The following is an 18615-nucleotide window of genomic DNA, read 5'->3' as shown; positions in this document are numbered from 1 at the left end:
ACACAGACTAGCAAGCAGGTAAAGACATGTTTTCATGTGCAAAAAAAAAATCTTTTCATATTAGCAGCGTAAGGATACATTTCTACCGTTTGTTTTAGCTGATCTGTATTTTACCCAAAGGGGACCATTCAAAATGTGATATTCACACATAATAGATCATCTTCCAGTTAAAATCCTAGTAAAAGAATTGATGTTGGTCCCATGGGCACAGTATCTGGCCCAAATTGCTTTGGCAGAAATCCTTCTTTGATTTTAATTACTGATGAATATTGTTTTTGCTGCTTTGTAGTCAGATTAATGCATCAAAGACTAAAACACTGTTTCATTTGCTAATGAAGGCAATAGTTTGCTTTATTTTCATTTCCATCCCGTAACGATATATAATGATCCGGCAACATGACTAACCCTTCATCACTTCCCGAGCGAAGGGGAACGCATGTATGGATGACCTTTCCACGTCGGGCGGTCTCCTTGTGAAATATGCAAATGAGCAGAAGGTCGACTCCCATTGCCAGTTAGGAGTGGGGGGGGGGGGGGGGGACGGAACCTCCTTTGATTCCCTGTAATCAATGCAAATTGAATAGCATAGGCTGTTAGCACCAAGCCCTGGGGACCAGTGAAATGTAGTACTCTGTCAGGTTGTGGGGGGGGTGGCAAGAGGGATGAGCAGATCTCCATGGCAACAGTCCTCAAAGTTTGAACAGCTAGCTGTTAACTCCCCTCCGGCCCAGCATTCTCCACGGAGGCCCAGTACAGCCTTTCCCACGAATGTTGGCCAAGGATGGAACGTCGGGCCGGCCGCCGGCGTCCTCCGCGAGCAGTACGCTACGCGTGCAAACGGACAAAGCGTGGGCTCCGGGCACAAATCACGAGCAGGCCGGTTCGCGTGCCGGCCTGTGATGCTAATCCGCAGCGCTGCACACCGGAACGCTGGAGGACTGACAGGCTCTGAATAGACCCTGACAGGCCCCAGGCTTGCCACCTCCCCACTGGCCTGTCCAAAATGTTCCTGATACACACAGCAGTAGCTGTCTAAGCACTGCCTGAATCCTCAACAGATCAGAGCCCCGGGTTCCTCAGCTTTGTGTGGAGCCAGCGGCCCGCGAGCTCGCGCCGGACAGATGGGGCTCACTGGCACTACTTTCATGGGCACTGGTCCTGAGGTGGGGACTGGGATGGGGGCAGCAGGGAGGGGCTTGCAGGGGAGGATATTTGCAACCAACAAGTGATAGTCGACTGGGTGCAGAGGGCAGAGGTGGAACTTTCAAGTCCAGAAAGTAAAAATCCAGACCAAGATTTTGTTTCAACCGGTCATTTGAGTTCTCTGTGACTCCGACCCTTTATACCCAACTGGTTGGTTGAAACAGAACCAGGGTCTGGATTTTTACTTCTTGGACCTGAAATTTCTGGCAGTGGGTCCCTGCTGTCAATCCCAGGGAGATGAGGACGAGCCAGGTGTGGTGCATCTGAGCGAGGTTGGCCTTCACAGGAAATGTGCGATACTAGCGGATAACCAACCAGAAAGGCTGGGATGGTTTAACCCTCCGGGGTCGATGGCATCGTCGGCGATGCCGCGTATCTTTCTCGTGTATTTCAGTTCATAACTCGCTCACTGAATCCATAATCTGTCTTCTTTTCAAAACGCCATGATCGGAAGTATTAATGTTTTTGAAATTAGGTTATATCGGAAAAAATGAGTTAGGATTTTCTTATTTATTTGTCCAAGTGAATGTTGTAACTACACCATTTAGTCGTCTTCATTTAGCCAAGACTTTGGTGATCAGCTATCAGGGATCAAATAAAACTTCCACCATTGCTTACTATGTACTTTTATGTTTCTGCAAGTGTTCCAAACTGCATTTTGCAATGTATATACTTTGGTGTCAAATAACAAACATAAATTTGACATATTTACAAAGTACATTAAAATAAAGATGAATGTAATGCCAAAACACATATATAAGAAATAATTAATTTGCCATGAATTAAATTTATGATATTGAATGAAATGTGTGACCATGCCCCAGTCAGTGAAAGTGTGTTCCCTACCCTTAGACCCCAGAGGGTTAAAGACAGGGGATGGTCAAGCCTGGTGGTCTGTTTGCATGTGGGAGGAGTATGTCTCTTATGCAGGCTGGGGAGGGAGAGAGCAAGAGTGAGAGAGAGAGAGAGAGAGAGAGAGAGAGAGAGAGAGAGAGAGAGAGAGAGAGAGAGAGAGAGGGCCATTCATGGAAAGACAATGGAGCAGGTCTCCTCGTCATGGATTGACACGTTATATACGTTCTGCATTTAAATACATGAACCTTTGGCAGGCGGTTTGTTAACACAAGGGTAATGGGCCATTCTGTGTGCGGCAGTCAAACGCTTGCTTAGTTTTCGACAAGCGGCAGTTTTTCAACAGAAAGTCTTTAATACAATACTTAATTTATCACAATGCTCTCCGGTGAATGCCTTCGCTCGCAAAACGATTTCCATAACAATGCCATTCGCGGTCTTACGGCGTCGACTGTTTCATACTCAAGAAGAACTTCAGAGCCCTGCTTTTTTTTGGCCTTAATTTGTCACAAACGGCCGTGTAGAAGCGGGCCGTACAGAAGGCCTAATTACGAGGAGGACCTGCCGGCCGTGTAATGCGGGGGCTAATTAGCCAGCAGGTTCTGAGGCGTGTGGGCCGGGCCTTTCAACACAGGACTGACCCGCACGCGAGCATCCGGGGTCCCAACAGCTGGGGGGGGACACAATGGACCACATTGCGTCCCAGCCAGAAAAAGTACGGAACACTGCACGCTCCTCTCCCCTCCCTCTTTCATGCTCGTCGCAGTGGAGGTGACCGGGGGCTCATTCACAAGCAGTGCAGGACATTACACTGCAAATGTCACAGCGTAGTACGAGTCCCTGACTTCCTGGGTACTGGAACCACACCGACCACATGCCAGATAGGCCTGCTCCGCGACTGTCATTGACAAATGCCAACAAACATAACAGAAGGAGCAACACGCAGGAACACCAGCTCTCTGGCGTGACAAAGGCGCTTTCAGGCTCCCACACTCACACAAGAAATCTTACGGAAAACCTGTATTATTCCATTATAAACCTAAAATTAGATACATCAAATGCGGTGGGACGGTTTGCGAACCCTACATACTATTTACGAGGTAATAAAACCGATAAATACTTGGAAATGTGCGTGCATGTGTATACAGACTTGTCTCAATTGAAAGCCAGCTGAAGTTGGCAACCCTGAATATGACGATGATAATAATTATTAAAGTGTTATAGACTCTAGACCATCAAGGACCGCATTACAAGGTACGCCAACAGCTTTTAGCCCAGAGCTGTGGCCCTCATTAACAGTAATGGACACTCTGCACTTTAAATAACCACATTGAACTCTTTCACATGATGTTTTGTTGCTCTGTTGTGTAACTCTACATGAGCGTTTAACTGGGATGTACATTGTACCTGGCGGCATGGTGACTCAGTGATACTGGAACCTCAAACCTCCAGGGTTTCCTACTGACTGGGACCCCTGGTTCTGTGTGTGTGGAGTCCGCATGTCTGGTCGACTCTAGTTCCCGCACATGGAAATAAGGTTTGATGTTTCTAAACTGTAGATTGGATGTGTGTGTCTGTGATCCTCCGGCGTGGGGTGTTTCCTGCCCTGTTCCCAGTGCATCCTGGGATAGGCGCCAAACTCCCCATGACCCTTACTGTATAAGTGCTATGGAAGATGGATAAGCCCTGAATGCCTCCCTAAGGCCTACGAAGAGTCATACTTACATTTTGTGTAGGCAGTTCTTCTGCTGGATCCTTTGTAAAAGATACATTTTTGTTTTGCTATAAAGAAAAACCTGTAAGCTGGTGTGTCTATTAAAGAGTATGAATGGAATCCAGGGAAACGTTTTGGTGCACACACACACACACACACACGTTCACTGGGTGCATGTGCTCTGACGGTCGATATGAGAGTAAACGGGGAACTGGCTCATTATCCACGGTGGAGTTGAAAGGCTGCCAGAATCAATACACACTGGACGCTAGTGAGTAGCATCGTCACAATGAGGGAGCCGTCAGAGCGATTCCGGGCCGGAACGCCGCTGTGTGCCCCTCCCCCCCTGCACGGCAGCCGCACTCTTCAGCCTTTTATAATCTCCCCCTGTGGTAACTAAGCACTGCTCCCCAGTGCCAAAATTAGCTGCATCACGTTCAGTTCAGAACCCAGTAAGACATGGCCACCTTTGAGAACTCGGATCCACCTGACTGCCAACTGTCTGAAATTTAAGGATGAAACCCTGTTCTGTCATTTGCATGATTACAGTGGTATACTTCTGTTTTACATATCCCACCATGCTCTGTTCTGAAACACACCGTTTAGAATAAAGCTTTGGGTGTGGACACAAGGTCAGGCCGTTTTTCCAGCAGCCTTGGAGGATTAAGGTTAAGGGCCTAATGAAAATGTGATAGTTCTGTAGAGGATGGGATTCAAACCAGCAACCTTCTGATCACAGTCTAATCTGCTGAGCCTCACACTGCCCTCAACTCAAGCTCTCCCGCCGAGGGGTAGAAACCCGGCCAAAGTGGACTGTGTTACCTCACAGCCATGGCCAGTAATGCTAATGCCCCCTCCTGGGGCGGCAAGGCACATTAATCGGGGAGAGTCACTGACCCAGGGCAGCAGGACGGAGATAGAACCAGTTCAAGCTGCAGAGTCACAGCTGTCTTACTCACCGCTCAGTGGTAGATCGGCGCTAAGCAGCACTAAGCTGCATTCCGTAGGGAGGAAAAACCAAAACAAAAAATTAATAATAAATAGCAAGGACTTTGGGAAACATGGGAAGGATGATGGAAAACAAATGCGCTCTGACCACAAGCGAATGTGGTGCAGCGTCTGGGGTATTACCCTAAGAACACAGATAAATCTGCTGCCAAGAGAATGAATCATCTTCAGCTGAAGGGGCTTTGAAACTTATCTGGGAAAATGCACACAGCTATGGGCTAAGAGGGGCCGCACAGGTCTGCCGTCCACTCCGTCTCAGTCGCTCTCCGAGAGGCACACTGCAGGTCAGCAGGGCTGCCAGAAACCTAAACCAGAGACCCAAGAAATTGCCAATGCCCCGCCCTTTCCTACAAAATGTACAATGCCATTTTCGTACATTGCTGAGGACCTAACAGCAACATCAGGGTCAGTCTGTGGCCCTGTCCCTATTTGGCCAGGAGGTGTCGCTGGTCATCCTGTTCCCTCCTCTGTCGCGTAGCCCGTAGTCCCTAGTATGTGCGCTTGCTCCCTGGGCTACCATGCCGCTTAACAGACTAAGTGGTTGGCCACCATTCCCCACACCTCACTGGCGGTTGTGGGTTTGAGACTGGCCTCTGACCAGCCTCACCGGTTGATTACTGATAATTGTTTTATCTCTAGAGTTTGATATTGTTTATCACTGTTTAATTTGTCTTGCTTATGGCTCTCCGCCCCTGTCTTGGTCATGTTCTGTTTTAGTTGTGCTGATTTCTCCTAATGTTGTTTTCCCTTAGAGTTTGTTATGATTCCCTTTTTCTGTGTTCGTTAGTGTTGCTGATTCTGCTTGTTTCCTGTTAACCTGTGTCCCTTTTGATTGGTTGATTCTGTTACAGTTTGCCTGCCTTGCGTTAACCCGTCATCTGAGCGTATTTAAGTGCTTGCCTGTCTTCTATTCCTGAGTGGGTCACTGTGTTAATGTTACTGTGTGTTGTTACTTGATCTGTTTCTGAGGTTCTGTTCCCTGTGTTGCCCGGTTCCCTTTGTAGATTTATCAGTGGTTCTGCTTATAATACTTACCCCTGTTTAGTTATGACCCCTCCTGGTGTTATTTTGTGACTTTTCCAGTGTGCTTTTGTTTCAATTATAGTTCCTCCAATAAAGAAAGTTGCTCTTCGCCTGCCTTCATGATCACATACTAACTTCATTGCTCAACACCTGTGTGGAATCACTGCAATTAACTTAAAAGCAGCTGTTTACTGTGGTCCTTCAGATTGCAAGTGCAGTCATGCATAAAGACAGCAGTATGGGTTCCACAGATCCTCTAAAACAAGTCTGCGGTAAAGCTGCGGGAAGGTACATGTCAGGTGAAGGATGTAGCACAATTCCCAAGGCTTTGAAGACACTTAGAAAGTTTATCCTTAAAAAGTAGGAAGTGCAAACACGCACCACCTGCAGACTGCAGAACTAGGGTGCCCATTATACCCGAGAGATTGTAGGAGAAAAAAATTGGTCAGAGAGGCCACCGGGAATCCTACAGTGCCTTAGGACCAAAGGACGACAAGATGTGCATCATACAACAATATCAAAACATACTGCTTATATCACGCCTGTACAGGCAGATGGCGTGAGAGCCATTTCCCAGAAAGGTCCATCAGGAGTTTGCCAAGAAACACCTGCAACAAAGTTTCAGAAGGTTTTATGAACAAATAAATGCGTAACACTGCATGTGGAGACAATACAACACAGGCCATCGCCAAAACGGCTGTGAGGCAGGGTGGTGGGAGTATCAAGCTATGGGGATGTTTCGTATCCGCAGGGACAGGGAAGGATGGGCGGAGCCAAATAGAGGGAGACTCCATGGAGGACTCTGATGACATCTTCAGAAAGACTGAAAATGGGTTAGAAATTCAAACTTCAACTGGACAATAAGCATAATGCCTGGGCTACCAGACAGAAGAGTGGATCTTCAGGAGTGACTCAAAGTCAAAAAGTCAAAATCTTTCATCAGTGAAAACCAGCCCCACCCAGATACAGGGGGGGTCCCAGAATGCAGGGGTGTCAGCCTTGTACAAAGCTACCCCCGAATTTGGTACATCCCTTTCTCCCTGGCCCCCCCCTGTTTCTGCTGCTTCTGGATGCCTGTGAGTCTCCACACCCGCTCAGTCTGGGGGGGGGGGGCAAAACATATTTTTTGAATGGGACAAATGAAGTCGCATAAAATTTTGGGGGGTACATGTCCCATCTGCCCCTCCCCCCAGGTGCCCACACGCCTTGGTTCCTCTGATAAAGATCGTGAGAAGACCATCTCCGGGCTTTGAGAAGGGCTCCCAGATAAGCTTCAAAGCCCCATCTCCAGGCGTCACTTGCAGCTGTGCACTTGCTCATTGCCTCATGCTTTAACAGTAACTGCAGTTTATAACCTGAGCAGCAAGGGGGGGTGCATGATAGGCGACCTAGCAGACTCCGGTAGGAGGACACAGATCCGGCTCGGCGCCTGCCTGCCGCAGACTGACGGCCGTGGAGGAAAGTCCCACCCAGACTTTGATCAGCCCCCCCACGCCATTGATGACAACAGGACACCTGCATCCCATCAAGTGGGGGGGGGGAGATGGGGATCCAGCCGGAGATACACTGCATCCCTTTTCATTCCTCAGCAAAGGTGCAGGCCAATCCGGATACGTGGCACGGTGGCGTGGCCCACGGGACGTCCTCGCGGAATCACACCCCGCATTTTCACATCACGCTTCATGCCAGCCACAGTCTGCAAACACCAGGCAGCTTTTCACACCCTGTAGGGTCACTGGTGCCGTCAAAGCATTTGCAGGGATTTACTTCATACTGTGATCCTTACAGCTAGAATTCAATCATTAATAAAGAATGCAGTATAATTACTTTGACTGAAAACAAGCCCTGATGATAGATGTATTAAAGGCTACATGACAAATCAAGGGCGTTGGTTTGGTTTTAACACTAATAGGGACCAAATCACTGTCATTACCGTCATTCTCCAGTCAGTCCTTTAAATGTTGTCATGTGACCACCGGAGAGTACCGAACATGTCAGAATAAAAGACATCAGATTAACTTAATTAGGGTTAATATGTCAAAGAATGGACGTGTAATATCCGAAAGGCAGCCTAATTAATGCTTCAACTGTGTAACATACAGTAAGGCCATCGTTGGCTCATCTAAAGTGATGTCTGAAGAGTGGCAGCTGGAGTTCAGGGAGGACGCCACTGCCGAACATCTCCGCAAGAAACGGAAGATAAACGCAATGGATTAAATCACTTGGTGCCTTTGGTATAAGCACCAACCAAGCATTTCAATGCAGCATAATCGAGCATCCATGTTCCACTCACTCATCCAGTAGAGAGATTGGGGGGGGGGGCGTCAGGGGCCGATCCCAGGCAGCACAGAGCACAGAACTGGGGTGTGATAAGGCTCACGCGGAACTCGGCACTGTGTATGCTGTACATGCCTGTTTTTTTAGGGTGAGATTAAACAATAATTTTACTGCAGTGGCTTATCAGCTGAGTCCCCGAGGCTTGAGGGGACACAAAGCCTATTAAAGAAATCATCAGCATGCATTAGAGAGAGAGAGGGAGAGAGAGAGAGAGAGAGAGAGAGAGAGAGAGAGAGAGAAAGAGGGACTGTGTGCTTTCTCTCTGGAAAAGAAAGGAAGGGATGACAGGGACAAATGTAAAAGAAATTAGTATTTTTGTGGCATTGAGCTTAAAACCCCAAGCAGAGGTGGGTAATTTAGATCCAGAGAGTAAAAGTCAAAAAATATTTTGGTACCATTTTACAATAAGGCTCCCTTTGTGGACTAGATATCATGAAGCATGTTTCTAAGTTTGCTTTGAGACTGGGGGGGGGGGCTGGGCAGGAGTATAGCTAGTAAATGTGCCCCCCCCCCCACCACCCTGTAAAGTGCAGGGCCCCCTGAATCTGCCAGGGCACCATGCCCCTCCAACGTCCCCATTCCTGACTTTATTATCCATGAATAACATTATTATGTACAATCACCAAATTGCCCTCGTATTGAATGAACTGGACGCTGCGTAGAATGTGCATAATACCCGAGACAACAACATGGACAGGAACAGAAGCGAAGCATTTGTCATGTAGGGGCTCCATCTTAAGAAGCTGATCGCTGGGAATAATTTCCCCACCAGCCACATGTCTGTTCTGATGGATGCCAGGACTTTGCCTCAACTGGAATGAGATGAACAGCCTCACAACCCTCCCTTCCTGGGGCTGAGCACCTTAACAGGACATAAATCAGAGGACGTGCATGAATGCAGCTGGGGGGGGGGGGGGGGGGCGCTGTGGTGTGAGGGATGATGTGAAGACAGGCTGATCGCCGGGGCCCTCCCAGCTCACCCCGCAGGAAACGTCATCTGCCTGATCCCTCTGTGCCGTCACCCCCCCCACACACACACACACCCAGCCCAAACCTATGTACTTTTCAAGCAGAGGTGCTTCTGAACAAGCTTCAGATAAGGTAAAGGTCAGAGCCCCCTGGTGGCCAGGGGCACAGGAGCGGGCAGAGTGACTATTGGGAGCCCATTGGGCTTTTAGCCAAAGAGGCAAGCGCTAGGTTAACACCTCCCGACAGCCAACCTCAAAACCATGCAGAGATTACGGCCCCCCCTGTAAGTTTTATCATATGATGCAGGAACCAAACGCACAAAGGGGGGGCATGGTCAGTCATTTTAACAGTGGGCATTATAAGGTGACCATGTGACTGACTTGGTTGCCATGACAGCCGAGGCACACGCTGGATAAGACCTACAGCTACATTCACGGCTCCTGTGTCGTGCACAATGAGTCTGTTTATGGGTAGCAGTATCACTCATCTGTCATTAGCAAACATCAACAGAAGCCATTCTGACTGCATTTCATTAGGATGCATGCTGGTGTCTCGCTGCCCATTAACCTGCTTTCCCAGTTTGAGCAGCTTGCCGGCTCCGCGCACTAGAGGGCCGTCCGTCTCGCCGTCCGTCTCGCCGTCTGCAGCGTCTCTCATCTCTGGTGCCTTTTCCTATTCTTATCATCTTCCGTTTGAAGCAGAGCGGACGGGGGCATGTGGTTCGAGAGTCACGCATAATCCATCCGTTTATCAGGCGACCCCTTTTCCCAAAAATGAACGGGACCGTCGGCATCTCGACGAGGCTGACCTCGATTCTGAAACCGACTGAAGATGTGGTTCGGGTGCCGCGTTCTTATGGGCATCCAGAGACAGCAGACACGGCCGTCTCAGACAGGGCCGACGTCAACCAGGGAACAAGGGAAGAACCCAAGTCTGATGCATAAAATGCTGCGAATAATTCAGCAGACTGTCACAGCCATCGTTGATTCTTTCAGTTTTGTTACACTGCTGGCTCAGAGCGCAGCACGCTTGCTCACACCTCCAAAGTCCACATAATCCTGGAGACTGTGCATGTTTCCTCCAGCAACCCAACTACAGGCTCTTAGGTGAACTGTTGAATTTTGCCTTTCCGTGTGACTGATGGTGTCTGTTTGCGATGGACCGGCATCCCACCCCCTACGAGCCCGGCTCCTCTTGGGATAGGCTCCGCACTCACTGCCACTCTGGATGAGCAGTTCAGAATACGGATGTCACATCGAAACAATATCCAACCGCCGACCACTTGCGCTCCCATAACTCACACATCCAAGCCTGTAATTTTCACAGCTAACTGCACCCAACCATTTCTGCGCTACGCTGGAGGGTTTATTCGTTTCATTCAAATATGAAGGGCTGGATCTAGGCAAAGGCAAACTGGGCAGCTGCCTAGGGTACGGATCGGCACAAGGGGGCCCAGACAAAGTCCCTGGTTGGTGAAATGTGCTAAGGATGAACCCCACCCCACAATCAGTGAAATCTGAAGCCTATGTCAGGAAACCCACCTCTGGAAGCCCATGTCAGCAAGCCTATCTGAGGAAGCCCATTTCAGGAAGCCCATCTGAGGAAGCCCATTTCAGGAAGCCTATTTCATGAAGCCCATTTCATGAAGCCCATTTCAGGAAGCCTATTTCATGAAGCCCATTTCAGGAAGCCTATTTCATGAAGCCCATTTCAGGAAGCCTATTTCATGAAGCCCATTTCAGGAAGCCTATTTCATGAAGCCCATTTCAAGAAGCCCATTTCAGGAAGCCTATTTCATGAAACCCATATATGGAAGCTTATCTCAGCAAGCCCATCTTAGCAAGTCCATCTCTGGATATCGATCTCTGGAAGCCCATCTGAGGAAGCTCATCTCAGGACGCACAGGCCTAAAGGCAGAGGGTGCCCCGGACCTCTTTCCTGTCCATCACAGGAAGGACACTCACTCACACACACACACCCACACACACCATGGGCAATTTAGACACAAGCATTTGTCTAACCATATATTTTGGGACTTCCAGAGGAAGCTGAAATACCCTGGAGAAACCCATGAAGACACAGGAGAGGACGGGACAAATTCAGAAAGTCAAAACCAAAGGTACATTACCGCCCACTGACCTGCGATTGCACTTTCTGTACAGTGTCCGTAGTATAATTGTAACGATGTTAGATTGAATTGGTTTTGAAGTCATACCACAGACAGCTTTCCGTGTCTAGCAACGTGAACAGATATGACAATATAATGGATAAAGCACGACTGGGATGTAAAATATATAAGTGAATGAAATCATTAGGAAGGAGGTAATGCTCATTTCCGCGGAAGTACTGTCACTCTTCGCAGGCCTGTTATTTTTCAGCACATGGCTGAGAGAGACTGTCTAAATATCATCATCTCCATTTTGTTGCGTTCATGAGCAACAACAACAAATCCATTCAATACAGATTTAACCTGACATGTAAAATCTGATCCGTAAATCCATCATCATTGGGATTCTGTTACTGCTGTGATTCTCACTGCTGTCTGCACTGGAGCAGAGTAATATTCGCATGCAAGTCACATGTGGCCGATGAGTTAAACCAAAAGTACATGACCAAACGGGATAAAATAGGACCATTCTTATTGATTCCATCCATCCATCCACCCAGCTTCAAACCACTCGTGTAGGGTCATGCTCACTATTTTTCAGTCTTAAAAATGTTACATATGCAAATCAATGAATAATCATTAAGAAAACGTTAATTGGTTATATGCTGGCTGAGTTTACACTGACTGAGCTCAAACATCTGACAGTGCACTGAAATCCTGGCACCCGGAAGAGCATTTGGTCATGTTTTTATGCTTATGTTGAATAACTTTACTGCACAACTTAGTATATGTGTCCTCTGCGTTTAACCCATATGTGACATCGTGACATACTGTAGCAGGGGGGAGCAGTGCTTGCTCAGGGTACCTCAGTGGTGCCTTGCTGGTGGGGGATTGGAAACCAGCAATCTTTCAATCTACAAGTGAGCTTCCCCAACCCTTAAGACACCACTGCCCCAAATCGTGTCCTTTTGGCAGACATACTCATATATGGGTCCCACCAAACTCTTTAAAAAATCACTTCAAGGATGTTCTGCTACTTAATTTAGTTAGAAATACATTAGTGCTGACCGGGATTGATCTCCATCAATGCTTTGATTTACATGCAGGGATAATCTGATCAGACTCTTTTGCGAGACTCATTTTTTTCATTTGGCCAGAGCTGGGTTTCATAAGGCTGGAGGAACAAGCCTGGCTTTAACACTTTCAGTGCCAAGTTTACAAGACATGAAAACATATGAAAGTGTTTTGAAATCCTGTAATAATCCACCCATCCATCTCTCCAACATCCATAATCATTAGACCTGGAAAAGGATCTCAAATAAAACTCGCTCCAAGAGTCTCCCAAACTTTTGAGATTACCAAAGGTAATCAGTAACTTCTATTCATATTCACTTATTATCTCCAAACAGGAAGCCTTTACATAATACATTCTAAACTGTTTATTGACTGAATTTTACACAAAAAAAACTAAAGAAAAAAACAAAAACAAGTATAAATTAATTTATCTAAGAATTAAGCGTTTAGAGACATATATTCACCTATCTGCATGTCTTGGACTGCAGAAGTAAACTGGAATCCCATTCAAATCTTCAAATTTGGATTGTGTAAATTAGGACTTTGCCATCTCGTTCATTTGACTTCCTTTCGGCCCCTGAAGGATGGGCTCTCCCTTTGAGTCTGGTTCCTCCCAAGGTTTATTCCTTCTAGGGAGTTTTTCCTTGCCACCTCTCGCTTGCTCACTGGGGGCTTTGGTCAGGAACAGTGTAAAGCACTTTGAGACACTTTAATGTTGTGAAGATGCGCTAAGCATATAAAATTTAATTGAACTGGATTTAATGTGAAAACCCATGTGACACGATGAACATACAAATTCCCCATAGACAGAGCAGGCCAGGAATCCGAGCCCCTCCCCGGGGGGGGCGTGGGGGGGCAGCACAGTCTACACTGCATGTGAACAAAATAAGTCAAGGCTTCACTTTTCAGGGTTTACAGAATGGAAAAGAAAATGAAAGCATGTTTCTCAGGTAATTTCAAAAGTTTTAGTTAAGATTTAGTAGAATATTGAATATGGTTTCCTATTGAGCTACTTATTACCAAGGAAATCGACTGGAAAAAACAGAAAACCTTTGCATATTTTGTGGTTCCACAGTGACTATGTACCTTATAATGCTGCCTTTGGTGTTCCTATAAGCACATGGAAGTCGTTTGGGTTTGGGTTATTATTATATCATTAGATAATAATAAAATTATATTGCTTCTTGTGGTAGTATTTCCAGACCCAAGACACGAAGCAGCGCGGAGCCTGTAAGGCAAGGAAGGCAACTGGCACTGAAAATCTGCAAGCCAAAAATAAAATCTCCAGTTTAATATGAGCCTTTCTGCAGTATTAAATTGAAAACATACAAAAAAAATCTAAATATCTCAGCTGAGCCCACAGGCAATTTACCAATTAATACTCAACTTGTAGTCCCATAATCTGTTCAGTTCAAGTGAGATCAACCGAGATATTGAAAACAGGGACCTTCTGATAAGTGTGCATTCTATGTAATATTGAATAATATCTGCAACAAACCCTAATGAATTTGTGATCCTTTTAAAATTACAGTTTGATTAATTAATTGACACTTGTGCTCACATAAACACACTGAAATTGAACATGCAGCACCCCGGGGATTTAACCTCCAAAAAAGGGAGGGTCATTTTTAATAACAGTGAATTTATGTTTTAAAAGGCACACGGGTCCTGACAGACGAGGGGGGGTTTGCTGTCCTCGGAAGTGATTATAATTAGACGAGAAGCAATCTTCCTTTTGCAACTTGAAACGGAATGAAAACTCAGACGTCACCACGGAGGACAGCGACAGCGCTGTAATTATAACGTTAATTGTACAATGTACTGCATCAGTCACTGTGAAATTGGTTTTGTGGGGAGGGTGGCATTGCTGCTGAGACACCAACGCCAGTGTCTCACATGATCCCTCATAGCCTGGAGAATTACACCCGGAAAGTTCCGCTCCATCCAGCTGTGCCCGTCTTCAGCACCTGTCAAGCGGACCGGCTTCAGGAGCAACAGCGCTTACCTGGGGCGGCCGGATCATCCCACATCCCATACATACGGTTTCTCAAAGCATCGCCATGACAATCAAGCACGCAGCCAACACTGCCCTCCAAAGGCCCTTACAGAGCTTCTGACGTTTCTCAAAGCGTCGCCCTTACAGGAAGAGTGGACAAACAGGCACGCACTCGGCCGGTCTTACCTCTGCACACCGTGCCGTTTTCCACCGGTTCGTGGCCGGCTTTGCACATGCAGCGTCCAATGGGAACCATCCACTCGCCATCGGCGTTGCAGTACAGCTTGATGGGCACGTCCACCTCCTCGCTGTTGGCTATGCAGACGCCGCGGGCCACCTCCAGTGAGGTACTCTCTGCCCCGGACAGGGTCTCCTGGAACACTGCCCCGTTCTGGATGACGCGGGGACACTTGCGGTAGAAGACGCGCACGGCGATGAGCGACATGCAGCCGCCGTAGTCCTGGAAGGCCAGATAGAAGCCTTGGCGGGACATGGGCCCGAAACTGCGCACCTCTGTGTTGATCTTCATCACCCGGCCGCCCAGATCCACCTGCGAGAAGCTCTCGTCGGCCGCGATGGTGTCCACCTTAACCCAGGGGTTCTCCATCCAGGCCGGGAAGGTCTTGGTGGCCGAGTCTGTGTCCGACTCGTAGTAGTAGAGGTTGAAGGTCTCCTTGCAGGAGCCCGGCATGTTAGGGATGCTGCCGCAGTCACGCACCGAGAACTTCATCTCCACGTGGACGCGCAGTGCGCCGTGCCGACGGATGTACTTAGTGCGCACCCAGTTGTTCTGGCTGCCGTCGCGGACGTTGCACACCTGGTAGGTACGGATGGTGTTCATGTTGACATCGTAGCCGCTGACTTCCTCCCACTGTGGGCCAGACAAACGTGGGTGAGAGCTCCGCTAAGCGCACACCTGGCCTGCTTCCACAGAATGCACGGCGCTAAGATCTGACGGGGCTTTTCAAACATGCTCCTTACAAATGGACATTTACATACTGTAAAAGGAGGTATTTAAGTGTCATATATACCTGCTGAGATGAAAACACAACAGCATTTTAGTATAACAGGGAAATCATCTTGAATGACACACGAAACGACGGCACACAGCACAGTCTTCGGTATCTACATCCAAATAGCTGGAACCTGGCATAAGGGAAAAACGACGCTGTTGGCAAAGCAACACCATCCGTTTGTGACAGAGGCGCTCGCTGGCTCGTCTGGCTGTAGGAAAGCTCCAGCTTAGGCAGAATGTGATGAACATGGAGGATATGGCTTCCCAAACAACTGCTGTGACTGTATGTGAATTAAAAAGCCATTAAATGCTCTGGAAAGTAGTTACAGCACTCGTAATTAGTGGTAAGATTAAACAAAAAATTGCATGTATAAATTGTGTGTGTGTGTGTGTCTGTGTGTGCCTGTGTGTGTCTGTGTGTGTATTTTTTTTCCACCAGGCCTGGCAAATGACAAAAGCTTTTTGTAAAAAGAATATGGCTATAGGCCTAAATACAGCAACGAAAATGGGTCTTTCCAACTGGCAATATTTATACTTATCTTCTGCAGCCAATCATGAGTAAAAGCATGGTTTCTGGGCAAATCTGTCCAGTTAAATCAACTAAAGGTCAGCGATTATCTGTCGCAAAAAAAAATACAAGTAAGCCTTATAAAGGATAGACCGTATGCGATTTTATCAGTGAAACACGAATTTGTGAATGAAGACTAGATTAACAAATTAAACCTGCATCGACTGCTTATACATTCTACATTATGCTTACTAGCCAAATTATAAATAATGAATGCATCTAAATAGTCATATTAAACAAATAACAATCGTAATAAATTATTGACGATGTCATACACTGCTGCTTGATGTAATGCGAAGCTGAGGACTAGACTGTCACCAATAGATGTAGTTTACGGGGGCGGGGGGGGTGGGGGGGGGCATCGTGCTGCTTAATAGAGACTATGAATGAACAAGTTGGGGTCACTGCCAGCGTGTGTCACACATCTGCTCCTGCAGAACGGTGCTCTTTTCAGAAAGCCTGCCGCAATGGGACGCCAGGGACAAGAGGTGCAGCATCCTCTTCCTGGGGGGCAAACGCATTTGACAGATTAAATTAAAACACAGTGCAAAGGGGGGCAGGCCTGATTGAAGGGAGTAGGGGGAACACGAAGGGCAGCGAAGCCATACACGTCGATGGAAGACGCCTTTCAATGTGCTGCTGCTTTGACAGAAAGCAGCCAGGGGAACCCAGATGGAACGCGACATGAGCAAGAGGCAGGCACACAGACCGCCCCGTCATCGTCAGCGCGCGGCTCCTCGAGTGGCCATTAGAGGGCGGCCTTGGGGTTCCGGGTGCAAGGACGAGCTGATTGGTAGCGGAGCCATTAGAGGCTTCAGATGCTGTGGAGGGAACGACCTGTCTCTCAACATCACACCGAACACTTACGCTCATTCTGCTGACTGAAGAAGAGAGTAGCTTGCAATTTTTTTGGGATTATTCTATCATTACCTCTAACTCGGAATTTCTCACGGACTGCCCAGACCACTATTTTAAGCTATACTTAGAATTTATTTGCCCTCATCGAGAGCCCTTCAAAATACAAAGGCAGAAAAAGATTGACACCCTTCTGTAAGAGAGGGGCGGGGCTTAAGCCAGGTGTTAACCTATCAGGTGCCAGGAATTACAATAAGCAAGACGGGCGTTTCTCCTCCACTCCGAGCGTAGCTCTCCCACACAGAACCACAATGAAAAACAAACAGCAGGCTGCAGTGTCGCAAATGGAAGGAACACACATCGCTGCGATGAAAGCTTTTCATGAGTCAAAGGGACTAAGTAGCAGGCTTTATGCCCCCCAGCAGAAGGCCACTCTTGTGTTGTCTCCGCAAATATTTCAGCCAGAAAATCCTCATGGCACCGAACAATTAGACAAAAAAAAACTAACTTGTAATTACAAATCTCTCTCGCCGATTGTTAGTCATAATAATAATAATGACTACACCCCTGTGCTTGTTGATTTTCAGCATTATTAAAAATGTAAATATTTCCTTTTTTGTTTGAAAGCTTCGGAGCTGGGCCTGCTCCCCTCTGCTCGATACAGCGTCCGCGCTCCTTCCCTGGAAGGGGCTCCTAAACGGTTTTTGATTCTACTTTGACCAAATGAACAAGAAAAGGAAAAGGGAATAACAAAGTAAGCCTGCTGCAGCTACGCTGCCCCCGCTGCGAGTCGTGGGAACTCGTCGGGGCTCGGCGGTTCTCCTGCGGGGGTGACGGCGGGACTGGGCAACGGAGCAGCTGCTGAATTCCCAGCCTCGGGGAGCCGGGGGAGATCCGAAGCAGGCCTCCGTCCTCGGGCTACGGGGACCTGTCGTGCTCTTTGTGGTCGCCCTCAGAGAGCTTTCTCCGCTCTCATAGCGCAGCAGGGGCATATAAATAAAACACACTCTGCCCTCTCTTCAGCATCACACCATTCAAATACGATTTTATACAGCGCTCTTCCCAATATAGCTGTCCCAGACTGCATAACAAAAAAAAAAAAAAAAAAAGATGAGAAAATTAGAGATGGATCAGAAGCGAATAAATGAAGCGCGTGAGGAAGAACAGGAGACGCGAGCAGATACGAGCGTCGCAAAGCCACTCTGTCAGCAGCACCTGGTATTTCACTTTGTGCAAAATTTCGAAGGCTTCTACGACTCTTCGGAGTGTAATTACATATTTTGGCTCACGCAGAGCACGTTCAGTGCGAAAGCGATCACCAGGTGCCGGGAACCCAACTACGCAGAGCTCCTGGACAAAAGCGACCCCAAGCCCTGACCATTTTTACTGACCCTGTTTCTGTCTTCCGTTATTTTGTACCAGCCAGAAGTATTCGAACATCCATGAACATAAAAATATTTGAAATACAGTAAAAGGATCTGGGAGACCAGTAACCAACGCCAGAGCAGGAAGAGGTTTCTGGACAGCCTAATAGTCAGAATTTATTAATAGCAGAGAAGAGTAACTAGTGCATCGTTTGCAGTATGATTGGTGTTCCCGTCAATGAACATGGGCCTTACGAGGGCGAACGCTCAGCTTCCTTTTAAAAACACGCCTCTGCTTCTCTCTAATCTGTCAAAACAGCAGAGGGCCAACAATGAGGAGATCATTATACTGAAAGGACATTTCCTGTTTATGAGCAACCAACCCAGAAAGGGTGCTCTAAAGCTTTAAGGAGTGTGATAAATCTAGTCAGAGGGGGCAAAAGGTGGGTGTGTGTGTGTGTGTGGATTTGGTTTATATTACATTGTGGGGACCAAATGTCCCCCACAATGTAATAAAAACCTGATATTCT

At 47.4% G+C, this 18615-nt stretch overlaps 1 protein-coding gene across 4 annotated transcripts in view; it reads right to left on the bottom strand.

Annotated features, from left to right (window-relative positions):
• ephb2a (eph receptor B2a) overlaps positions 1–18615 on the bottom strand; it is a 91403-nt gene that overhangs the window by 35908 nt on the left and 36880 nt on the right. For all 4 annotated transcript variants that reach the window (XM_049017775.1, XM_049017776.1, XM_049017777.1 and 1 more), the window contains exon 3: positions 14470–15154. In XM_049017775.1, coding sequence (XP_048873732.1) covers positions 14470–15154 — 685 coding nt within the window. The remainder of the gene's footprint in view (positions 1–14469; positions 15155–18615) is intronic.

This window comes from Brienomyrus brachyistius, chromosome 6, assembly GCF_023856365.1.
Source record: "Brienomyrus brachyistius isolate T26 chromosome 6, BBRACH_0.4, whole genome shotgun sequence".
NCBI classification, from domain to species: Eukaryota; Metazoa; Chordata; class Actinopteri; order Osteoglossiformes; family Mormyridae; genus Brienomyrus; species Brienomyrus brachyistius.
The sequence above is the reverse complement of the archived record's forward strand: the minus strand, read 5'-3'. Positions and strand labels throughout refer to the sequence as shown.